The 20052-nt window shown below is 35.8% G+C and overlaps 6 protein-coding genes across 6 annotated transcripts; all 6 read right to left on the bottom strand.

Annotated features, from left to right (window-relative positions):
* Positions 1 to 936: 936 nt before the first annotated feature.
* LOC127167340 (odorant receptor 131-2-like) lies at positions 937 to 1937 on the bottom strand. The gene has a single exon (XM_051113329.1). The coding sequence runs from the start codon at positions 1870 to 1872 to the stop codon at positions 937 to 939; it is 936 nt and encodes a 311-aa protein (XP_050969286.1). The 5' UTR covers positions 1873 to 1937.
* Positions 1938 to 3625: 1688 nt separating this feature from the next.
* On the bottom strand, positions 3626 to 4561 carry LOC127167377 (odorant receptor 131-2-like). Its single transcript, XM_051113388.1, has one exon. It carries the CDS (start codon positions 4559 to 4561, stop codon positions 3626 to 3628), a length of 936 nt encoding a protein of 311 aa, XP_050969345.1.
* Positions 4562 to 6914: 2353 nt separating this feature from the next.
* On the bottom strand, positions 6915 to 7856 carry LOC127167389 (odorant receptor 131-2-like). The gene has a single exon (XM_051113401.1). It carries the CDS (start codon positions 7848 to 7850, stop codon positions 6915 to 6917), a length of 936 nt encoding a protein of 311 aa, XP_050969358.1. The 5' UTR covers positions 7851 to 7856.
* Positions 7857 to 12873: 5017 nt separating this feature from the next.
* Positions 12874 to 13773, bottom strand: LOC127167379 (odorant receptor 131-2-like). Its single transcript, XM_051113392.1, has one exon. The coding sequence runs from the start codon at positions 13771 to 13773 to the stop codon at positions 12874 to 12876; it is 900 nt and encodes a 299-aa protein (XP_050969349.1).
* A 1855-nt stretch (positions 13774 to 15628) lies between these two features.
* LOC127167385 (odorant receptor 131-2-like) lies at positions 15629 to 16564 on the bottom strand. Its single transcript, XM_051113396.1, has one exon. It carries the CDS (start codon positions 16562 to 16564, stop codon positions 15629 to 15631), a length of 936 nt encoding a protein of 311 aa, XP_050969353.1.
* A 1827-nt stretch (positions 16565 to 18391) lies between these two features.
* LOC127167361 (odorant receptor 131-2-like) lies at positions 18392 to 19327 on the bottom strand. Its single transcript, XM_051113360.1, has one exon. It carries the CDS (start codon positions 19325 to 19327, stop codon positions 18392 to 18394), a length of 936 nt encoding a protein of 311 aa, XP_050969317.1.
* Between the last annotated feature and the right edge of the window lie 725 nt (positions 19328 to 20052).

Below are 20052 nucleotides of genomic sequence, written 5' to 3'. Positions count from 1 at the left end.
TAGGTTGGTAGGTGTTCATTTCAAAGCCTGGCTGAGTGTTTTACGTGTCGCCGCATTTCAGACATGAAATCTCTGATGAGTGCACTACAAAGGTTATTGCCTTTTCAAATGTGTTAATAGGGCTTTTGAAAATAACATGCCACCTACAATAAACCCAGAAAAAAGGTACAAAAGCTGTCACTGGGTTGGTACCATTTCAAAAGTACCTTATTTACTTCTAAAGGGTGCATATTACTACCTGAATTGTACATATTAGTAGCTTTTAAAAGGGCACTGCCCAGAGACAGCTTTTGGACCTTTTTTTCTAATAGTGTACTGTAAACCCTGCTGATAGTGATAACAACATTAGGAAAAAAAAAACACACTTGCCAAAACAACAATGCTATTTTAGTCTACTTTTACAATTCTTTAAGCTTATCATCATAACTCGTGATTCACAAGACTTGTACATAGCAATGCTTTACCAAGTGAGCCACCAAATAAGTTTACGTCAGAAAAGACACATATGAAACTGGTTATGAGATGCAATTGCAATGGTATAGTTTACAAATCTTACAAGTCTTTATTAATCTTGTGTATCTTATGTATTTAATCATAATTTGTGTCAAAAAGAAGAAATGTTGCCTGTGTTTTAATACCACCAGTGGGGTCATTTCAACTGGAAACAGATTTTTTGCTAAAATGCTTTCCTGACAACTAGTTCAGCTGCAGGTTTTACGCCACAGGCTTAAATTCAATGTTTGCAACAAGTGTTGCAATTCATTAAAATAAGTATAATATACTTAAGGTATTCTGAATGCTTGATATTGCATTATTGTAATAGGTTAAACAGGAGATTTTACAGAAATGTATTATGCCTGCACAAGAAATTATTAAAATTGTATGTTTTCTGCAGAGTAAATCAAAAGAAAAATAAACAGCAGAAGTATTTTCTGCTCATTGTTTGATTGATTCAACCTTTACAACAGGCAGTTTGCATGCATAAAATCCTTTTATGTGCTTATAAAAATGTTTATCCCGAACACCATAAATCAGGGGGGTGAGCAATCGTGGCACAATGTTTGTTAGGAGGTAATTGAAAAAACTGATTCTCTTCTGCTGATCAGTCACTAGTGGAAGATACATTTTGTCTAACACAGGAGTAATGTAGGACAACATACAGAGGAGAAGCTGTGCTCCATGTAACAGGATGGTGCTTTGGGCTTTTTTTGCTGAGGATTTATCAGCGGAGGCCCTGCTGGCCGCAAGCAGCACTTGACAATATGTAAATACAAGAATTACCCACACAACAGATGTATAAAGCCCAAGCGTAACTTTGCTCAGTTGTTCATGATACGGTGTGTTATAAAGGGTTGCTGAACTGCAGATAGCAACTGTTTTAAAAACAGATAAAGGACGAACAATTACTATGACAATCAAGTCATTCAATCCAGGTATAACTCCAACACCCCAAATCAGAGAGATGAGGATGTACGTCCTCCGCACTGTGCAGATCTGATGGTGATGCAGAGGTTTGCAGATGGCAATGTAACGCTCAACAGCCATACCGGCCAAAGTCAGAGGAGTGTTCTTATGAGCAGTTGCAGCTATTATTAGAAGTGAAACACAGAACGGGAAAGGTACATTTTGCCATGCAAAACTCATAACAAAAAGAGTTACAGATAAACAAACCATGAGCATATCATTGATAACCAAGTGAATATATAATACGTATCTCGGATCATTGTAGAAAACTGAACTCCTGAAGAATATGTATACGAACACTCCATTGATGGAGATAATTACGACTGCAAGAAAAACAATGGTAAAATTTTTTGCAAAAGCATCTGCATATCTTTCCTGTAGATTGTAGGGTTGCACTGTAGAGTTCATTGTGTTTGTGCGCTGGTGTAAAATTCAGTGGCTTTAAGAGATTTTTGATTGTAGCTGTTGTCTTCTTTTCCTTCCAAAGATCTTAAAGGCTGTCCAAAGCACATCAAGCTGAAATAGAATCTTCTTTATCCTGATGTTTTTTCCATTTATTTCATCTGATATGGAAATTAAAAGGAGAAACATTTAGCATTTTAACAATAAGGAACAATAAAATAAACAAAAATAAAATACATTATTGAAAGATTGAACTTACCTCTTCAGTTTGCTTAATAAATGTTTTGGTTCCAAGCATAGCTGAGCAGTTTATATGCTCTTCTGAGATGTAAATGAAGGGGGAGGAAAAAAAAGAGCATGAGAGAGAAAGGAAAATAGGGAGGGAGGGAAAGAGAGAGTTTGGACACTCTGAAATGTATTGACTTTAATTATGTATGAAGTCATCATGTCAAAAGTTGTGTAAAAACGTTCAATTCACTGTTACTGACAGCTAACGAACAGTAATTTTGTTAATTTGTGACAAGAGAGTATGGCAGTATATCTTATTTATTTTCATTCACTTGACATACACTTTTATGCAAAGCAAATTACAGTGCATTTAAGAGTTACATTTCACTGATTCTTGAGACATGGGACAAAAAATGTCCAGTAATTGTAACTGCTATTAGGTTTAAAAATTAAGATATTTTAAATTGTAAATGTTATGAGGAATTAATAATAGAATGTATTTAACAGTTATCCCCTTCGGTCTAATTTTATCTTTGTTATATCAAATCTAAGACCCTTAGGCCCGGTTTCACAGATAGGGTTTAGCCTAAGCTAGGATTAAGTCATAGCTTAATTAGGACATTTAAGTAAATTTTTATAAACGTGCATTAGGAAAAAACATTACTGGTGTGCAATTAGATCCAGCCTTTATTTTCATGTTGGACTCAACTATTGCTGGCACATACGCTATATACACAAATATTTGTCCTTAATCATTATTAATGTAATTTAATGGAAAACACAGAAGGGTGGTGCAGCAGGATTTAGGCAACATTTATTTGTGAACCATATTCCGCCAAATTAACTAGTAAGTTGAAATGCATTACCCATCCAGTTGACTATCACCTGCATTTAGTGGTAGGTTGGTAGGTGTTCATTTCAAAGCCTGGCTGGGTGTTTTACATGTCACCGCATTTCAGACATGAAATCTCTGGTGAGTGCACCACAAAAAGTTATTGCTCATTTGACCTTTTCAAATGCGTTAATAGGGCTTTGAAAATAACATGCCACCTACAATAAACCCAGAAAAAAAGGTACAAAAGCTGTCACTGGGTTGGTACCGTCTCAAAAGGTACCTTATTTACTCGTAAAGGGTACATATTACTACCTGAATCATACATATTAGTAGCTTTTAAAAGGGCACTGCCTAGAGGCAGCTTTTGGACCTTTTTTCCCAATAGTGTACTGTAAACCCTGCCGATAGTGTTAACAACATCAGGAAAAAAAACACACTTGCCAAAACAACAATGCTTAAATTCAATGTTTGCATCAAGTGTTGTAATTCATTAATATAATACACTTAAGGAATTCTGCATGTTTTATATTGCATTATTGTAATAGGTTAAACAGGAGATTTTACAGAAATGTATTATGACTGCACAAATAATATGTAAGCATTAATGAAGAAAGCTAATAATCAAGAAATTATTTAAAATGTATGTTTTCTGCAGAGTAAATCAAAAGAAAAATAAACAGCAGAAGTATTTTTTGCTCATTGTTTGATTGATTCAACCTTTACAATAGGCAGTTTGCATGCATAAAATCCTTTTATGTGCTTATAAAAATGTTTATCCCGAACACCATAAATCAGGGGGGTGAGCAATCGTGGCAAAATGTTTGTTAGGAGGTAATTGAAAAAACTGATTCTCTTCTGCTGATCAGTCACTAGTGGAAGATACATTTTGTCTAACAGAGGAGTAATGTAGGACAACATACAGAGGAGAAGCTGTGCTCCATGTAACAGGATGGTGCTTTGGGCCTTTTTTGCTGAGGTTTTATCAGCGGAGGCCCTGCTGGCCGCAAGAAGCACTTGACAATATGTGAATACAAGAATTACCCACACAACAGATGTATAAAGCCCAATCGTAACTTTGCTCAGTTGTTCATGATACGGTGTGTTGTATACAGTTGCTGTGCTACAGATAGCAACTGTTTTAAAAACAGATGAAGGATGAACAATTACTATGACAATCAAGTCATTCAATCCAGGTATAACTCCAACACCCCAAATCAGAGAGATGAGGATGTACGTCCTCCGCACTGTGCAGATCTGATGGTGATGCAGAGGTTTGCAGATGGCAATGTAACGCTCAACAGCCATACCGGCCAAAGTCAGAGGAGTGTTCTTATGAGTAGTTGAGGACATAATTAGAAGTGTAACACAGAACGGGAAAGGTACATTTTGCCATGCAAAACTCATAACAAAAAGAGTTACAGATAAACAAATCATGAGGATATCATTGATAACCAAGTGAATATATAATATGTATCTCGGATCATTGTAGAAGATTGAACTCCTGAAGAATATGTATACGAACACTCCATTGATGGAGATAATTATGACCGCAAGAAAAACAATGGTAAAATTTTTTGCAAAAGCATCTGCATATCTTTCTTGTAGATTGTAGAGTTGCACTGTAGAGTTCATTGTGCTTGTTCGCTGGTGTAAAATTCAGTGGCTTTAAGTGACAGTCGTTTTCTTTGGAAGAAAGAGTTTTGATTGTAGCCGTTGTCTTCTTTTCCTTCCAAAGATCTTAAAGGCTGTCCAAAGTACATTAAGCTGAAATACGAATCTTTTTTATCCTGAAGTTTATTCCATTTATTTCATCTGATATGGAAATTAAAAGAAGAAACATTTAGCATTTTAACAATAAGGAACAATAAAATAAACAAAAATAAAATACATTATTGAACGAGTGAACTTACCTCTTCGCTTTGCTTAATAAATGTTTTGGTTCCAGGCATAACTGAGCAGTTTATATGCTCTTCTGAGATGTAAATGAAAGGGGAGAATATGGAGGGAGGGAGGGAAAGAGAGAGTTTGGACACTTGTTGTGCATCTTGAGACAAAACAAAAGCACTGATATGTGATCTCTCAGTGCAAGTTTCTTTTAGTTAAACAGCTCAGACTTACATTTTAGTCTAGGACTAGGCTTAAGCCTTGTCTGTGAAACTGGGGGTTATTGTCTTCTCACTACGTGTCCACAGAGATGAGACAATCATTCATATGCTATAAAATGGATAAAAATGTTTAATGATGAAAAAGAGCTTGTTTTATCAAAAGCAACACTTAATAATATCTCATATCAAATACACAACCACCCTATAAAAATATACCACACAGTGTTTTTTTTTTTTTTTTTTAAATCCCGATAAATCATTAGCACTTTCCCAGATCAAGCCATTCTCAGATTCTTGGCTGTGTGATGTCACACATCCCCAGACCCCTCCCACAACTGTTGACTGACACGAGATGCCCGTACCGTGATAGTTCGGTACGAATACATGTATCGTTACACCCCTATAATAGCAGATGCACAGCAGACATACTGTTCTGAGATGAGAGAAAATAGATCATTTGTGTTCCAATGATATATCAAAATACTTAAATGTGAATTTCGAATAAAAAAAAGCTTTATAAATAATAACATGCTCACTGTTTGTTGTATTTGATTTAATACAGTAATTGATTGATTCAATTTATTTGATTGATTTTCGTCACCACCATCAGATGTGTAACCTCCATCAGATGAATATTTTAATAATATATTTTTATGATATTTTATATTTGTTGTGGAATTGTTGTTAAAATGCAATCTGTCTGCTGACATGAGAGTGTGTTTTGAAATGTTAAAACATCTTGATTGCTGTTAAAGACAAAGTTAAAATTATATTACACAGTCCAATTTAAGAAACACAGACAGAAATCTTTATGATAAATATATATATAAATATTGAAAGTGTTTTTTGTAGCCTCTGTCAGGCTTAAAATGAGTGTTTGCTATACTTTTTATAGGTCTTGCATGATGTGAGTGAAAATTAATTTGTGTTTTTGGCGTCAGATGGCGTTGACACAAAATAAGTGATGGCAAGGTAAAAAGCACATTTTAATAAAAAGAGAAAAGTTACGAGGTTGTATCAACTCAATTGCTTAGTACACATAAGATGTATTTGTCTGAGTACAAGTTTCATTTGTCCGAGTACAAGGTTTTATTTTTCAATATTGCACTCTGTTTTGTCCCACTTCTCAAGAATCAGTGATTTCCCTAGTAAAAAAGTAATATATTTAAAATACTTTTATTTTATACTAAGTATAGTTCAAGTCATTCACATATTTACTGACATATTTCTTGAGACTTATATGAAATATAACAATTGTAATTAAACTTTATTTGAGGTACTAATTGTGCACAATGGACATTTCTTAATATTAAGCCTAAAATATGTTTTAATGTCAGTGTTGATGAGATATTTTGCATGTAAAGACTTTTTGCAGTTTAGTTGGACTTCAGCACTACTTCTGCACAATTAAAGTGCATTAAATACAAATTTAGTTGTTTAGCAGACTTTAAATATAGCAGTTTAGTATGGTATTATTATTAACTACATAATATGTAAATGTATTTGCAGTATGCTTAGCATTAAATAACTGTGTTTTAAATGCATTTTAGTATATTTATTTTTCACTAGGGTTATTATAATCTGTGTTGGCATTTCTAGCACCACACTTTACCAGTCGAGGTTGGGAAATTATGCCATAACCTCAAGTGTTGCAAATCATTTATCATCTAAGTGCTATATATATATATATATAAATTTCCATTATACAGTATATTATATTATAATAATGCCATCTATTTTTTAAATGTAATAATTTATGCATTAAAAGTATGTAAGCAACCAAAGTATTTTAATAATAAATAACTTACTAAATTAGCACTGTTTTTAGCAGAGAGTAAATAAAGAAAATGATTAACAGCAAGATTAAAAGCCTTTTTTGCTCACTGTTTGGTTGATTCAACCTTTACAATAAGTATTTTACATGCAAAAAGCCTTTTCATGTGACTGTAAAAAAGTTTGTCTCGAACACCATAAATCAGTGGGGTAAGCAGTCGAGGTAATAAGTTTGTTATAAAATAATTAGGAATAGTCACTTTTCTCCGATCATCTATTGAGAGTTGAGCAGAAATCTTGTCAATGACACCAGTAATGTAGGACAACATACAGAGGAGAAGCTGTGCTCCATGTAACAGGATGGTGCTTTGGGCTTTTTTTGCTGAGGTTTTATCAGCAGAGGCCCTTCTGACTGCATTCAGCACTTGACAATATGTGAAAACAAGAATTAGCCACACAACTGAGGAGTAAAGGCCATTCAAAACTTTGCTCAGTTGTTCATGGTATGGTGTGTTATACACATATGTTGAAGTACACAGAGTACCTGTGGTAAAGATAGATAAAGGACGAACAATTACTATGACAATCAAATCAGTCAATCCAGGTAAAACGCTGACACCCCAAATCAGAGAGATGAGGATGTACGTCCTGTGCACTGTGCAGATCTGATGGTGATGCAGAGGTTTGCAGATGGCAATGTAACGCTCAACAGCCATACCGGCCAAAGTCAGAGGAGTGATGTTGTAAGTAGTTGCAGTTATTATTAGCAGGGTGACACAAAATGGCAGAGGAACCTTTGGCCATGTATAAGCCATCAAAGAAAGAGAGACACTGAAAAAAACCATGAGCATATCATTGATAACCAAGTAAATGTATAATATATATCTCGGATCATTGTAGAAAACTGAACTCCTAAAGAACGTAAACACAAATACTCCATTGATGGAGTTAATTATGGTCCCAAAGAGAACAAAGGTGAAATGTCTGACAAAAGCTTCCATAAATCTGTCTTGGGTGCTGTTTTGAAGCATTGTAGAGTTCATTGTCCTTTTGCAGTTGGTAGAATTCAAAATCTTCTTATTAGGAAGTTTTTTCTTTTGTTGTTTGTTGTCTTGTTTTCCTTGTAAGATAATAATGACAGTCCAAAGTCCATCAAGCATGAAGCTGATATCCCAAAAATCTTTTCATGTGTGTTACCGTGAAAATACAAAGTATGCAGTTTTTAAAGAGCATACAGTACAGATCAGTTATCATACAAATTGCTCAAAATCACCTTATCAGTTGCTCAGTCAGTGTGGCTCCAGAAGTAAACCGACCAGTTTATATACACATTTGAACAAAGAAAGAGGGAGGGAGAGAAAGGATGTGAGTGAGTGAGTGAGTGAGCAAGCAAGAGATTTTGGTATACCCTGCTATTTTTTTTTAACACATACTACATCTACTAAACCAAATACATAAATATGTGGACATGGAGTATTGATGTAGAATTTGATTGGCATAAAAATAATAATAAAAAAGTAACAAATTTCAGGTTGCAGACTTGTACATTCTGCTTGCCTCCTTTGATTGTAAGCGAGTGTTAATTGCGAAATCAGGTAACCAACTGGGCCTAACTTACAATGTAGCCAATCACAGAGAATTGATTTTATGAATGCAGTGGTCAATCAGAGGCATTTTATTTGGTCAGAATCAGTGTTGGGCAGTAACCGTAATTTGATTCTTTTTTTTAGTAACGGAGTAATTTAATGCGTTATAGTTTTCAAAATAGCAATTATAGTTACAAGCCAAGGTCTCTATACGTTATAGCTGCATTAGTCAGAGGAGTGTTCTTATGAGTAGTTGAGGATATTATTAGAAGTGTAACACAGAACGGGAAAGGTACATTTTGCCATGCAAAACTCAAGACAAAAAGAGTTATGGTAACGCTTTAGATTACAACCCGCAAAGAACTACGTAAGTAAACTGAATTTACGGTGTATGTTTCTGTAATTATAGTGTACCTATAAAGAACGTACATGTAGGTATAAGGGAACAATATGTTATATTTGGGTAATAAGGGGATAACAAACCAGATATTCAACCTGCAAAGAACTACATAAGTATACTGAATTTACGGTGTACGTTTCTGTAATTATAGTGTACCTATTCAAGAACGTACATGTAGGTATACGGGAACAATATGTTACGTTTTGGTAATAGAGAGTAACAACCAGATATACAACCTGCAAAGAACTGCGTAAGTAAACTAAAGTTACGGTGAATGTTTCGTATTTATATTGTACCTACGTGTAAGTATAAGGGAGCAATATGTTACGTTTGGGTAATAACGGGGTAGAAAACAGATATACAAATAATTTATAATGGATTAATTTAAAAAACTTAACAGGTACCTTTTCTATTAAATCGTACGTTTGGTGTATCTATACGTAAGCTTTTTAAAATTACTGGGAAATTATACTCTTGTTCCATGTAGTTACAGGGTAATTGTGCCATCTGCGGGCTGTAAATTAAAGTGGCGATTGTTCCCCTCCTGTTCAACGAAGTTACAGGGTACAATACATATAAAAACGCGACGTAAAATGTGGTTCTACAAAATGTACATTTATTTACATTTTTACAGACACTAAATGTACAATACTGACATATTTACATCATCTAAACATTTAACGTTTACTTAATATGAAATTATAACATTTCATTCTGTTCTGTGTGATTTGCCAGCTCGTTTCCAAGAATAGGTCTACATAATGTTATCATGACTACACGTTAAACCCTTAAAATAAATAATATTTCTGCAATCGTTAATCATTCATGTAATATTAACTTCGTTTGCCGTGGTGGAACACAAAGGCGTTTTCTCTAACATGCTGTGACTAACAACAGAACCATAAAATACACCGAACACGCATCATAATTACAAATTAAACAATTTTATTTGTGTGCTGTAACCCAGATCTTCAGAATCCATACGATTTGCGAGGACCAGAACCAAATTCAAGGTTTTGTCCGGCGATCTTCATCTCCACCTCTAGCAGCGAGTCCAGCAGCAACAGCCACAAACCCGTGCTAAAGTGCATTTTGCGACAGGAAACTCGGACGTTCATTGGCTCTCGCCTGCATTCGTCACAGATTACGACATGCCGTGTTTCTGGTGAGATGTGTTGGAATGACGCGCGGGCGCCTTCGAGGAGTGGATCAAGACAATAATCTGGATAATATTTTAAGCGATTAACAATTTAAATTCTGCTCTCATCCTACTGCACCTCAAACCTACTGTATTCCGCCAGAGAGGACTGCGGCTGCAAACGCATCGTTATTTGGATTACTTTTTTGTATGGCTGTTGACATGTTTGCAATAAATAAATGATTGTGATTGCAGTTTCCTGTTTTTTATATTTTTATTACTGTTCAGTCATAGTTAACGTTAGGTTTAGAGGTAGAAGTGACTCATTATCATTATACTCCAATGGCCTCGTTCTGTTTCCACAGCTCTCGGCCCCGCCCCACTCGTTACAAGGGGTTACATTGGTGCCGTGACCTGGATGGGAGTGAGGTTTAGGGGGGTGAGTCTAACAGAGGCCAGCGGTAGGTGCTGTGCAGGTAAACCTCACTCCCCTGATCTCAAGAGGAGCACAAGTGACTTATGCTTGAGGCTGCAGTCTTTAGCCTCCTTGTTAGTGTACCCACCTCCCATGCCGCAGACCCGCACGGAGCAGGGGCGAGTAGGACCTGAGGAGAGGGGTTACATGGGCTGGTAGAGACTCGTCTGTGTGCGGGATGCAGGAGCATAAAATGATTAACGGGACTCCCGCAAATTACATTGAGCAATGTTGATTTCTGGAACGCAATGGCCAGACAGAAGTGTAAGTAATTTGCATGCTCCCAACATTGCGAAAGATTTATTATGCATATATTCACTGTTATTATAACAGAGCTTTGTGAGATTGTGATGAACGGAGATGTTTGCTTTTTAAATGGAGCACTCTTTGCTCGCCATGCCAAACCATGCAAGCAGCAGCCTTTGCTTTAGTTAAAATTAATAGTGGTTTGTGAATGTTTATGCTTTAAGAACACATATTTTATCTATATTATTCCGTTCACCTGCTGTTCATTTATTTATTAGTTCACTTGTTTAGTCTCCATATATATACTCCCTGTGTCTTTCAGTTCTTTGTCTGATCTTGTCAGTGTTAAGTGGTTGTGCTCCTCTGTATTCTTGGTCGATTTAATAAATACCATTTGGATTCCTTGCTTCCTTGTCATATGCATTACTACTACAACCCATTTGTGACAGAAGATCAGACTAGAAAATGTTACGTTGTACACTCACAAGCACTGTTTCTCCTTCTCCTCCCAAAGTAACAATTTACTGGGGTATTTGGACTGAATGCTCTGGCATGGCAGCCTCTCCCTCAAAGCTCAGTGTGAGGCTGAATCCCCAGCTATGCCTCCAAGCCCATGTCTCCACCTCTACCCCTCAGCCCTTTGACTCCACGTTCCCTCGTCTCCACCTTGGCATGTGGATGAACCTTGCACAATTGTCGCTCAGCCAACTTTTTACTCAACTCTTTACCCCTTTGGCTACACCAGGCTTCTTGTCCAGCTAGCTCAGCGTGAGGATAAATCCCCAGCTACGCCTCCAGGGTCCATGTCTCCATTTCTACCCCTCAGCCCTTTGGCTCCGCCTTCCCTCGTTTCCACCTTGACCTGTGTGTACTGGGACTCCTCCAGACCATCTCTTCCCTCTGGATGAACCTTGCTTGATTGTCTATTTACCCTCTTGGCTACACCAGGCTTCTGCCTTCCTCCAGTTTTCCCATGGTCCTCACTTGCTCCATCGTCGTCCTGGTCAGCTGAGTCCCAGTCTCTACCTCGGTCTTCCTGTCCAAACAGCTCAGCGTGAGGCTGAATCCCCATCCTTCAGGCCCATGTCTCCTCCTCTACCCCTCAGCCCTTTGGCTCTGCATTCCCTTGTTTCCACCGTGCCCAGTCTGTACTGGGATTCCTCCAGGCTTTCTGGTCCCTCTGGATGAACCTTGCTCTATTGTCACTCAGCCTCTGCCACGGACTTCTGGGTCTCCGGCTGTGCCTCGACTCTTTACCCCTTTGGCTCCAGTGGGCTCCTCCCTTCCTCTGGTTTCCCCATCGTCCTCACTTGCTCCAGTGAGTCAGGTGAGTCCCAGTCTCCACCTCGGACTTCCTGTCCATCCAGCTAAGCATGAGTCTGAAGACGGCTAAGACGGTGATTGTTTCTGAAACGCAGTGAAAACGCTAGTGTAGACAAGAAAGAGAGTTTTCATTTTAAAACGATGTTTTAAAACAGAAATGCATTAGTATAAACAGGGCTGCTCACCAGCCTGCATCAGTCTGCAACATAAAAATTTATTTGCAAATAAACACTATAGAGGCCATACAATACAATATGAACCAACTATTTTTATGTTTTCAAACTATGGGAAAAAAGTGATGCAGTAAAAAAAGTGAAGTAAGAAAATGGATAAATATAATTTTACAACTGTGATATATTTCATAAAAATATAATTCTGTATTTGCGAGACAATGTTTGTTTATTTGTATAATGTACAACCATGTTTTTAATGCTACAAATATTATTAACATTCATTAACTCTTTGTCACACCTTACAAATTACAATTAGCCAAGAATTTACAGTATGATTACAAAATATGTATAAGTAAGAAAATAATGGGAGGAAAGCACAAAATATTTTCTACATAGAGTATAAACATTAATTATTGATAATGCTTTTCTGATTATACATTTATAGCTCACAGCTTAACTGATTTAACTTTTACATGAAATAATAAACATGAAAGAAGTCCTTTCATATACTTAAAAAAATAGTCACTTGCATTAGGAATATGCACATTTTAAACATTTTTATAATATATTATGTTACAATGCCATCCATTTTTTCAATTTAATAATTTATGATTGCACAAAAAATATGTAAGCATTACCAAAGTCTAATATTAAAGAAAACAGTCAACTGCAGGATAACATTTTTTGTTCACTGTTTAGTTGATTCCACCTTTACAATAAGTACTTTACATGCAAAAAGCCTCTTCATGTGACTGCAAAAAAAGATTATCTCGAACACCATAAATCAGCGGGGTAAGCAGCCGTGGTAATAAGTTTGTTAGAAGAAAATTTAAAATGGCCACATTTTTCCAATAATCTATTACAAATTGAGAAAGGATCTTGTCCATGACAGCAGTAATGTAGGACAACATACAGAGCAGAAGCTGTGCTCCATGTAACAGGATGGTGCTTTGAGCCTTTTTTGCTGAGGATTTATCAGCGGAGGCCCTTCTGGCTGCAATCAGCACTTGACAATATGTGAAAACAAGAATTAGCCACACAACAGACGAGTAAAGGCCATTCATAACTTTGATTAGTTCCTCATGATACCGCATGTTATACACATTTGTTGGGGTGCAGCGAGTACCTGTGGTAAAGATAGATGGAGGACGAAAAAGTACTATGATGATAAAATCAGACAGCCCAGGTATAACTCCTACACCCCAAATCAGAGAGATGAGGATGTACGTCCTGCGCACTGTGCAGATCTGATGGTGATGCAGAGGTTTGCAGATGGCAATGTAACGCTCAATAGCCATACCGGCCAAAGTCAGAGGAGTGTTTTTGTGAGTAGCTGAGGACATTATTAGAAGTAAAACACAAAATGGGAGAGGAATTGTCGGCCATGCATTAGCTATCACAGAAAGAGAGACACTGAAAAAAACCATGAGCATATCATTGATAACCAAGTGAATGTATAATATATATCTCGGATCATTGTAGAAAACTGAACTCCTAAAGAACGTAAACACAAACACGACATTGATGGAGTTAATTATGGTCCCAAACAGAACGAAGAGGAAATTTCTGACAAAAGCTTCCATAAATGTGTCTTGTGCGCTGTATTGAAGCATTGTAGAGTTCATTGTCCTTTTGCAGTTGGTAAAATTCAGTGACTTTTTTTCCCCTTTTTTCTTCTGATGTGGCTTGTTTTGCTTGTAAGATATCAATGACAGGCCAAAGTCCATTATGCACAAACTTGATATCCCAAAGATCTTTTCATACGTGTTACCCTGATATAAAAATACAAAGGATACAGTTTTTATAGAGTATGCGATACAAATCAGCTATTATGAATTAAAAGACAAATTGATCAAAATCACCTCATCAGATTCCTTAGTCAATTTGGCTCCAGATGTAAACCGACCAGTTTATATACACATTTGAACAGAGAAAGAGGGAGGGAGAGAAAGGGCGTGAGTGAGTGATTTAACTATACATGTAGATTTTGGTGCATTTTAAAATGCATAACTTTTGCTACAGTTACACCTGTTGTTTATACAACCCTCGAAAACTGAGACTTTCTAAAAGTCTGCAGACCAAATTTTAGTTTGAAAACTCCGGCTTTGCGGTTCAGTGTCAATGTACCAAAACAAACATCATGCTCATTACAAATGGTCATGTGACATGCATTTTCGGTTGTAGTGTGGACGGTGATAGTTTCTGAAACGCAGTGAAAACGGCAGTGTATACGAGGATTGTTTTCATTTTAATACGCTGATTTAAAACGAAAACACACTAGTGTACATAGGGCCTAAAACACAGCTGCTGACCAGCATCAGCCTGAAGCATACAAACCGATTTGCAAATAAACTCTGTAGAGGCCATACAATACAATATGAACCAACAATTTTTATCTTTCCAAACTATGGGGAAAAAGTAATACAGTGAAATAAGAAGTGGAGCAAGAAACTGGATAGATATAATTTTACAACGGTGATATATTTTATAAAAATATAATTCTGTATTTGCGAGACAATGCTTGTTTATTTGTAAAATGCACAACCATGTTTTTAATGCTACAAATATTATTAACATTCTTAAACACTTTGTCACACTTTATTTCCAATTTACAGATTGCCAAGAATTTACAGTATGATTACAAAATAAGTATGAGTAAGAAAATAATGGGAGGAAAGCACTAAAAATATGTTCTACATAAAGTATAAACATTAATTATTGATAATGCTTATCTGATTATACATTTATAGCTCACTGCCTGCTTAACTGATTCAACTTTTACATTAAATAATCTGCATAAAAGAAGTCCTTTTATATACTTAAAAAAAACAGTTTGTCTCGAACACCATAAATAAGGGGGCTAAACAGTTGTGTTAACAGGTTTGTAAGAAGCTAATTAAAAATTGTGATTTTTGACTATAGTGTAGGAACACATTGGCAGCAGCAGCAATGTTGGATGACACTGACAACAGAAGCTGTGCTCCATGTAACAGGATGGTGCTTTGAATTACCCATACAATAGATGTATAAAGCCCATGTGTAATTTTGCTCTGTTCTTCATGGTACTGTGTGCTATACACATTAGTTATACTACAGAGATCACTTATTGTCAAAACTGATAAAGAACAAACAATTGAAAGCAAATTACACTGCATTCAGGATTTACATTTATTATTATCTGTGTTGGCATTGATAGCACTAGACTGTACCAGTCAAACTTCAGGAATTATTCCATAGGCTCAAGTTTGACATTTGCATCAAGTGTTGCAAATGATTCATCAAAGAACAATACACTTGCATTAAGAATCTGCACATTTGAAACATTTTTATATTATAATGCCATCTATTTTTTACATTTAATTTAACTTTAATTAAAAAATATGTAAGGATTACCAAATAATTCTAAGAACTTACTAAAAAGTTGTCAGCAGAGAGCAGATAAAGAAAACAATAAACAGCAATATTAAAAGCCTTTTTTGCTCACTGTTGGGTTGATTTGACCTTTACAATAAGCAATTTACATGCAAAAAGCCTCTTCATGTGACTGTAAAAAAGCTTATCTCGAACACCATAAATCAGCGGGGTAAGCAGTCGTGGTAATAAGTTTGTTATAAAATAATTAGGAATGATTACTATTTTCCGATCATCTAGTAAAAGTTGAGCAGCAATTTTGTCTATGACAGCAGTAATGTAGGACAACATACAGAGCAGAAGCTGTGCTCCATGTAACAGGATGGTGCTTTGAGCCTTTTTTGCTGAGGATTTATCAGCGGAGGCCCTTCTGGCTGCAATCAGCACTTGACAATATGTGAAAACAAGAATTAGCCACACAACAGACGAGTAAAGGCCATTCATAACTTTGATTAGTTCCTCATGATACCGCATGTTATACACATTTGTTGGGGTGCAGCGAGTACCTGTGGTAAAGATAGATGGAGGACGAAAAAGTACTATGATGATAAAATCAGACAGCCCAGGTATAACTCCTACACCCCAAATCAGAGAGATGAGGATGTACGTCCTGCGCACTGTGCAGATCTGATGGTGATGCAGAGGTTTGCAGATGGCAATGTAACGCTCAATAGCCATACCGGCCAAAGTCAGAGGAGTGTTTTTGTGAGTAGCTGAGGACATTATTAGAAGTAAAACACAAAATGGGAGAGGAATTGTCGGCCATGCATTAGCTATCACAGAAAGAGAGACACTGAAAAAAACCATGAGCATATCATTGATAACCAAGTGAATGTATAATATATATCTCGGATCATTGTAGAAAACTGAACTCCTAAAGAACGTAAACACAAACACGACATTGATGGAGTTAATTATGGTCCCAAACAGAACGAAGAGGAAATTTCTGACAAAAGCTTCCATAAATGTGTCTTGTGCGCTGTATTGAAGCATTGTAGAGTTCATTGTCCTTTTGCAGTTGGTAAAATTCAGTGACTTTTTTTCCCCCTTTTTTCTTCTGATGTGGCTTGTTTTGCTTGTAAGATATCAATGACAGGCCAAAGTCCATTATGCACAAACTTGATATCCCAAAGATCTTTTCATACGTGTTACCCTGATATAAAAATACAAAGGATACAGTTTTTATAGAGTATGCGATACAAATCAGCTATTATGAATTAAAAGACAAATTGATCAAAATCACCTCATCAGATTCCTTAGTCAATTTGGCTCCAGATGTAAACCGACCAGTTTATATACACATTTGAACAGAGAAAGAGGGAGGGAGAGAAAGGGCGTGAGTGAGTGATTTAACTATACATGTAGATTTTGGTGCATTTTAAAATGCATAACTTTTGCTACAGTTACACCTGTTGTTTATACAACCCTCGAAAACTGAGACTTTCTAAAAGTCTGCAGACCAAATTTTAGTTTGAAAACTCCGGCTTTGCGGTTCAGTGTCAATGTACCAAAACAAACATCATGCTCATTACAAATGGTCATGTGACATGCATTTTCGGTTGTATTGATTTTCAAACTTACACTAAAAAATAAATTGACCATTTTAATAAAAAAAAAAAAACACAACTGGCTAAACACAGCTGCTGACCAGCATCAGCCTAAAGCATACAAACCGATTTGCAAATAAACTCTGTAGAGGCCATACAATACAATATGAACCAACAATTTTTATCTTTCCAAACTATGGGGAAAAAGTAATACAGTGAAATAAGAAGTGGAGCAAGAAACTGGATAGATATAATTTTACAATGGTGATATATTTTATAAAAATATAATTCTGTATTTGCGAGACAATGCTTGTTTATTTGTAAAATGTACAACCATGTTTTTAATGCTACAAATATTATTAACATTCTTAAACACTTTGTCACACCTTATTTCCAAATTACAGATTGCCAAGAATTTACAGTATGATTACAAAATAAGTATGAGTAAGAAAATAATGGGAGGAAAGCACTAAAAATATGTTCTACATAAAGTATAAACATTAATTATTGATAATGCTTATCTGATTATACATTTATAGCTCACTGCCTGCTTAACTGATTCAACTTTTACATTAAATAATCTGCATAAAAGAAGTCCTTTTATATACTTAAAAAAAACAGTTTGTCTCGAACACCATAAATAAGGGGGCTAAACAGTTGTGTTAACAGGTTTGTAAGAAGATAATTGAAAATTGTGATTTTGACTATAGTGTAGGAACACATTGGGCATACATTTTATCTATAACAGCAGCAATGTTGGATGACATTGACAGCAGAAGCTGTGCTCCATGTAACAGGATGGTGCTTTGAATTACCCACACAATAGATGTATAAAGCCCATGTGTAATTTTGCTCTGTTCTTCATGGTACTGTGTGCTATACACATTAGTTGTACTACAGAGATCACTTATTGTCAAAACAGATAAAGGACAAACAATTGAAAGCAAATTACACTGCATTTAGGATTTACATTTATTATTATCTGTGTTGGCATTGATAGCACTAGACTGTACCAGTCAAACTTCAGGAATTATTCCATAGGCTCAAGTTTGACATTTGCATCAAGTGTTGCAAATGATTCATCAAGAACAATACATTTGCATTAAGAATCTGAACATTTGAAACATTTTTATATTATAATGCCATCTATTTTTTTACATTTAATTTTAATTTTAATTTAAAAATATGTAAGCATTACCAAATAATTCTAAGAACTTACTAAAAAGTTTTCAGCAGAGAGCAGATAAAGAAAACAATAAACAGCAATATTAAAAGCCTTTTTTGCTCACTGTTGGGTTGAATTGACCTTTACAATAAGCAATTTACATGCAAAAAGCCTCTTCATGTGATTGTAAAAAAGCTTATCTCGAACACCATAAATCAGCGGGGTAAGCAGTCGAGGTAATAAGTTTGTTATAAAATAATTAGGAATGATTACTATTTTCCGATCATCTAGTAAAAGTTGAGCAGCAATTTTGTCTATGACAGCAGTAATGTAGGACAACATACAGAGCAGAAGCTGTGCTCCATGTAACAGGATGGTTCTTTGGGCCTTTTTTGCTGAGGATTTATCAGCGGAGGCCCTTCTGGCCGCAATCAGCACTTGACAATATGTGAATACAAGAATTAGCCACACAACAGACGAGTAAAGGCCATTCATAACTTTGTTCAGATCTTCATGGTATGGTGTGGTATACACAGTTGCTGAGGTACAGAGAGTACCTATAGTAAAAATAGATAAAGGACGAACAATTACTAAGACAATCAAGTCAGTCAATCCAGGTATAACTCCAACACCCCAAATCAGAGAGATGAGGATGTACGTCCTGTGCACTGTGCAGATCTGATGGTGATGCAGAGGTTTGCAGATGGCAATGTAACGCTCAACAGCCATACCGGCCAAAGTCAGAGGAGTGTTTTTATGAGTAGCTGAGACTATTAATAGAAGTAAAACACAGAACGGGAGAGGAATCTTCGGCCACGCATTAGCTATCACAGAAAGAGTGACAGTGAAAAAAACCATGAGCATATCATTGATAACCAAGTGAATGTATAATATATATCTCGGATCACTGTAGAAAACTGAACTCCTAAAGAATGTAAACACAAACACTCCATTGATGGAGTTAATTATGGTCCCAAACAGAACAAAGATGAAATTTCTGACAAAAGCTTCCATATATCTGTCTTGTGCGCTGTATTGAAGCATTGTAGAGTTCATTGTCCTTTTGCAGTTGGTAAAATTCTGTGACTCAAAATCCTATTAAGATTTCTTTTGTTGTGGCTTGTTTTCCTTGTAAGATATCAATGACAATCCAAAGTCCATCAAGCATTAAGCTGATATCCCAGAGGTCTTTTCATGTGTGTTACCCTGATATGGAAATACAAAGGATGCAGTTTTTTTTATAGAGGATGTGATACAGTTCGGTTATTATGAATTAAAATACAAATTGGTCAAAATCACTTCATCAGATTCCTTAGTCAATTTTGCTCCAGAAGTAAACCGACCAGTTTATATACACATTTGAACAGAGAAAGAGGGAGGGAGAGAGGGCGTGAGTGAGTGAGTTAGCTAGATATTTTGTTACCCTGCTATTTTTTGACCACATACTCTGGCTTCTCAAAAAATATGTATGTGGACATGAAATACTGATTTAGAATATGACTTGTATATTATTTTCAAACTTACACTAAGAAATAATTAGACTATTAGAAAAAAAAAAAAAAAAAACAACAACAACAACTGGCTAAACTAGATGAAAACTCTATAGAGACCTTACAATACAATATGAACCAACTATTTTTATGTATCTAGACAATGGGGGAAAAATGATACAGTAAAATAAGATATGAAGCAAGAAAATGAAAAGATATAATTTAACAATTGTGATATTTCATAAAATATAACTCTGTGTTTGTGAGACAATGCTTATTTATTTGTACAAT

Source organism: Labeo rohita, chromosome 6 (assembly GCF_022985175.1).
Source record: "Labeo rohita strain BAU-BD-2019 chromosome 6, IGBB_LRoh.1.0, whole genome shotgun sequence".
NCBI classification, from domain to species: Eukaryota; Metazoa; Chordata; class Actinopteri; order Cypriniformes; family Cyprinidae; genus Labeo; species Labeo rohita.
The sequence above is the reverse complement of the archived record's forward strand: the minus strand, read 5'-3'. Positions and strand labels throughout refer to the sequence as shown.

Coding starts and splice junctions, on each gene's coding strand:
- LOC127167379 (XM_051113392.1), bottom strand. CDS start 13,773: ATGAACTCTACAATGCTTCAATACAGCGCACAAGACACATTTATGGAA.
- LOC127167389 (XM_051113401.1), bottom strand. CDS start 7,850: ATGAACTCTACAATGCTTCAAAACAGCACCCAAGACAGATTTATGGAA.
- LOC127167377 (XM_051113388.1), bottom strand. CDS start 4,561: ATGAACTCTACAGTGCAACTCTACAATCTACAAGAAAGATATGCAGAT.
- LOC127167361 (XM_051113360.1), bottom strand. CDS start 19,327: ATGAACTCTACAATGCTTCAATACAGCGCACAAGACAGATATATGGAA.
- LOC127167385 (XM_051113396.1), bottom strand. CDS start 16,564: ATGAACTCTACAATGCTTCAATACAGCGCACAAGACACATTTATGGAA.
- LOC127167340 (XM_051113329.1), bottom strand. CDS start 1,872: ATGAACTCTACAGTGCAACCCTACAATCTACAGGAAAGATATGCAGAT.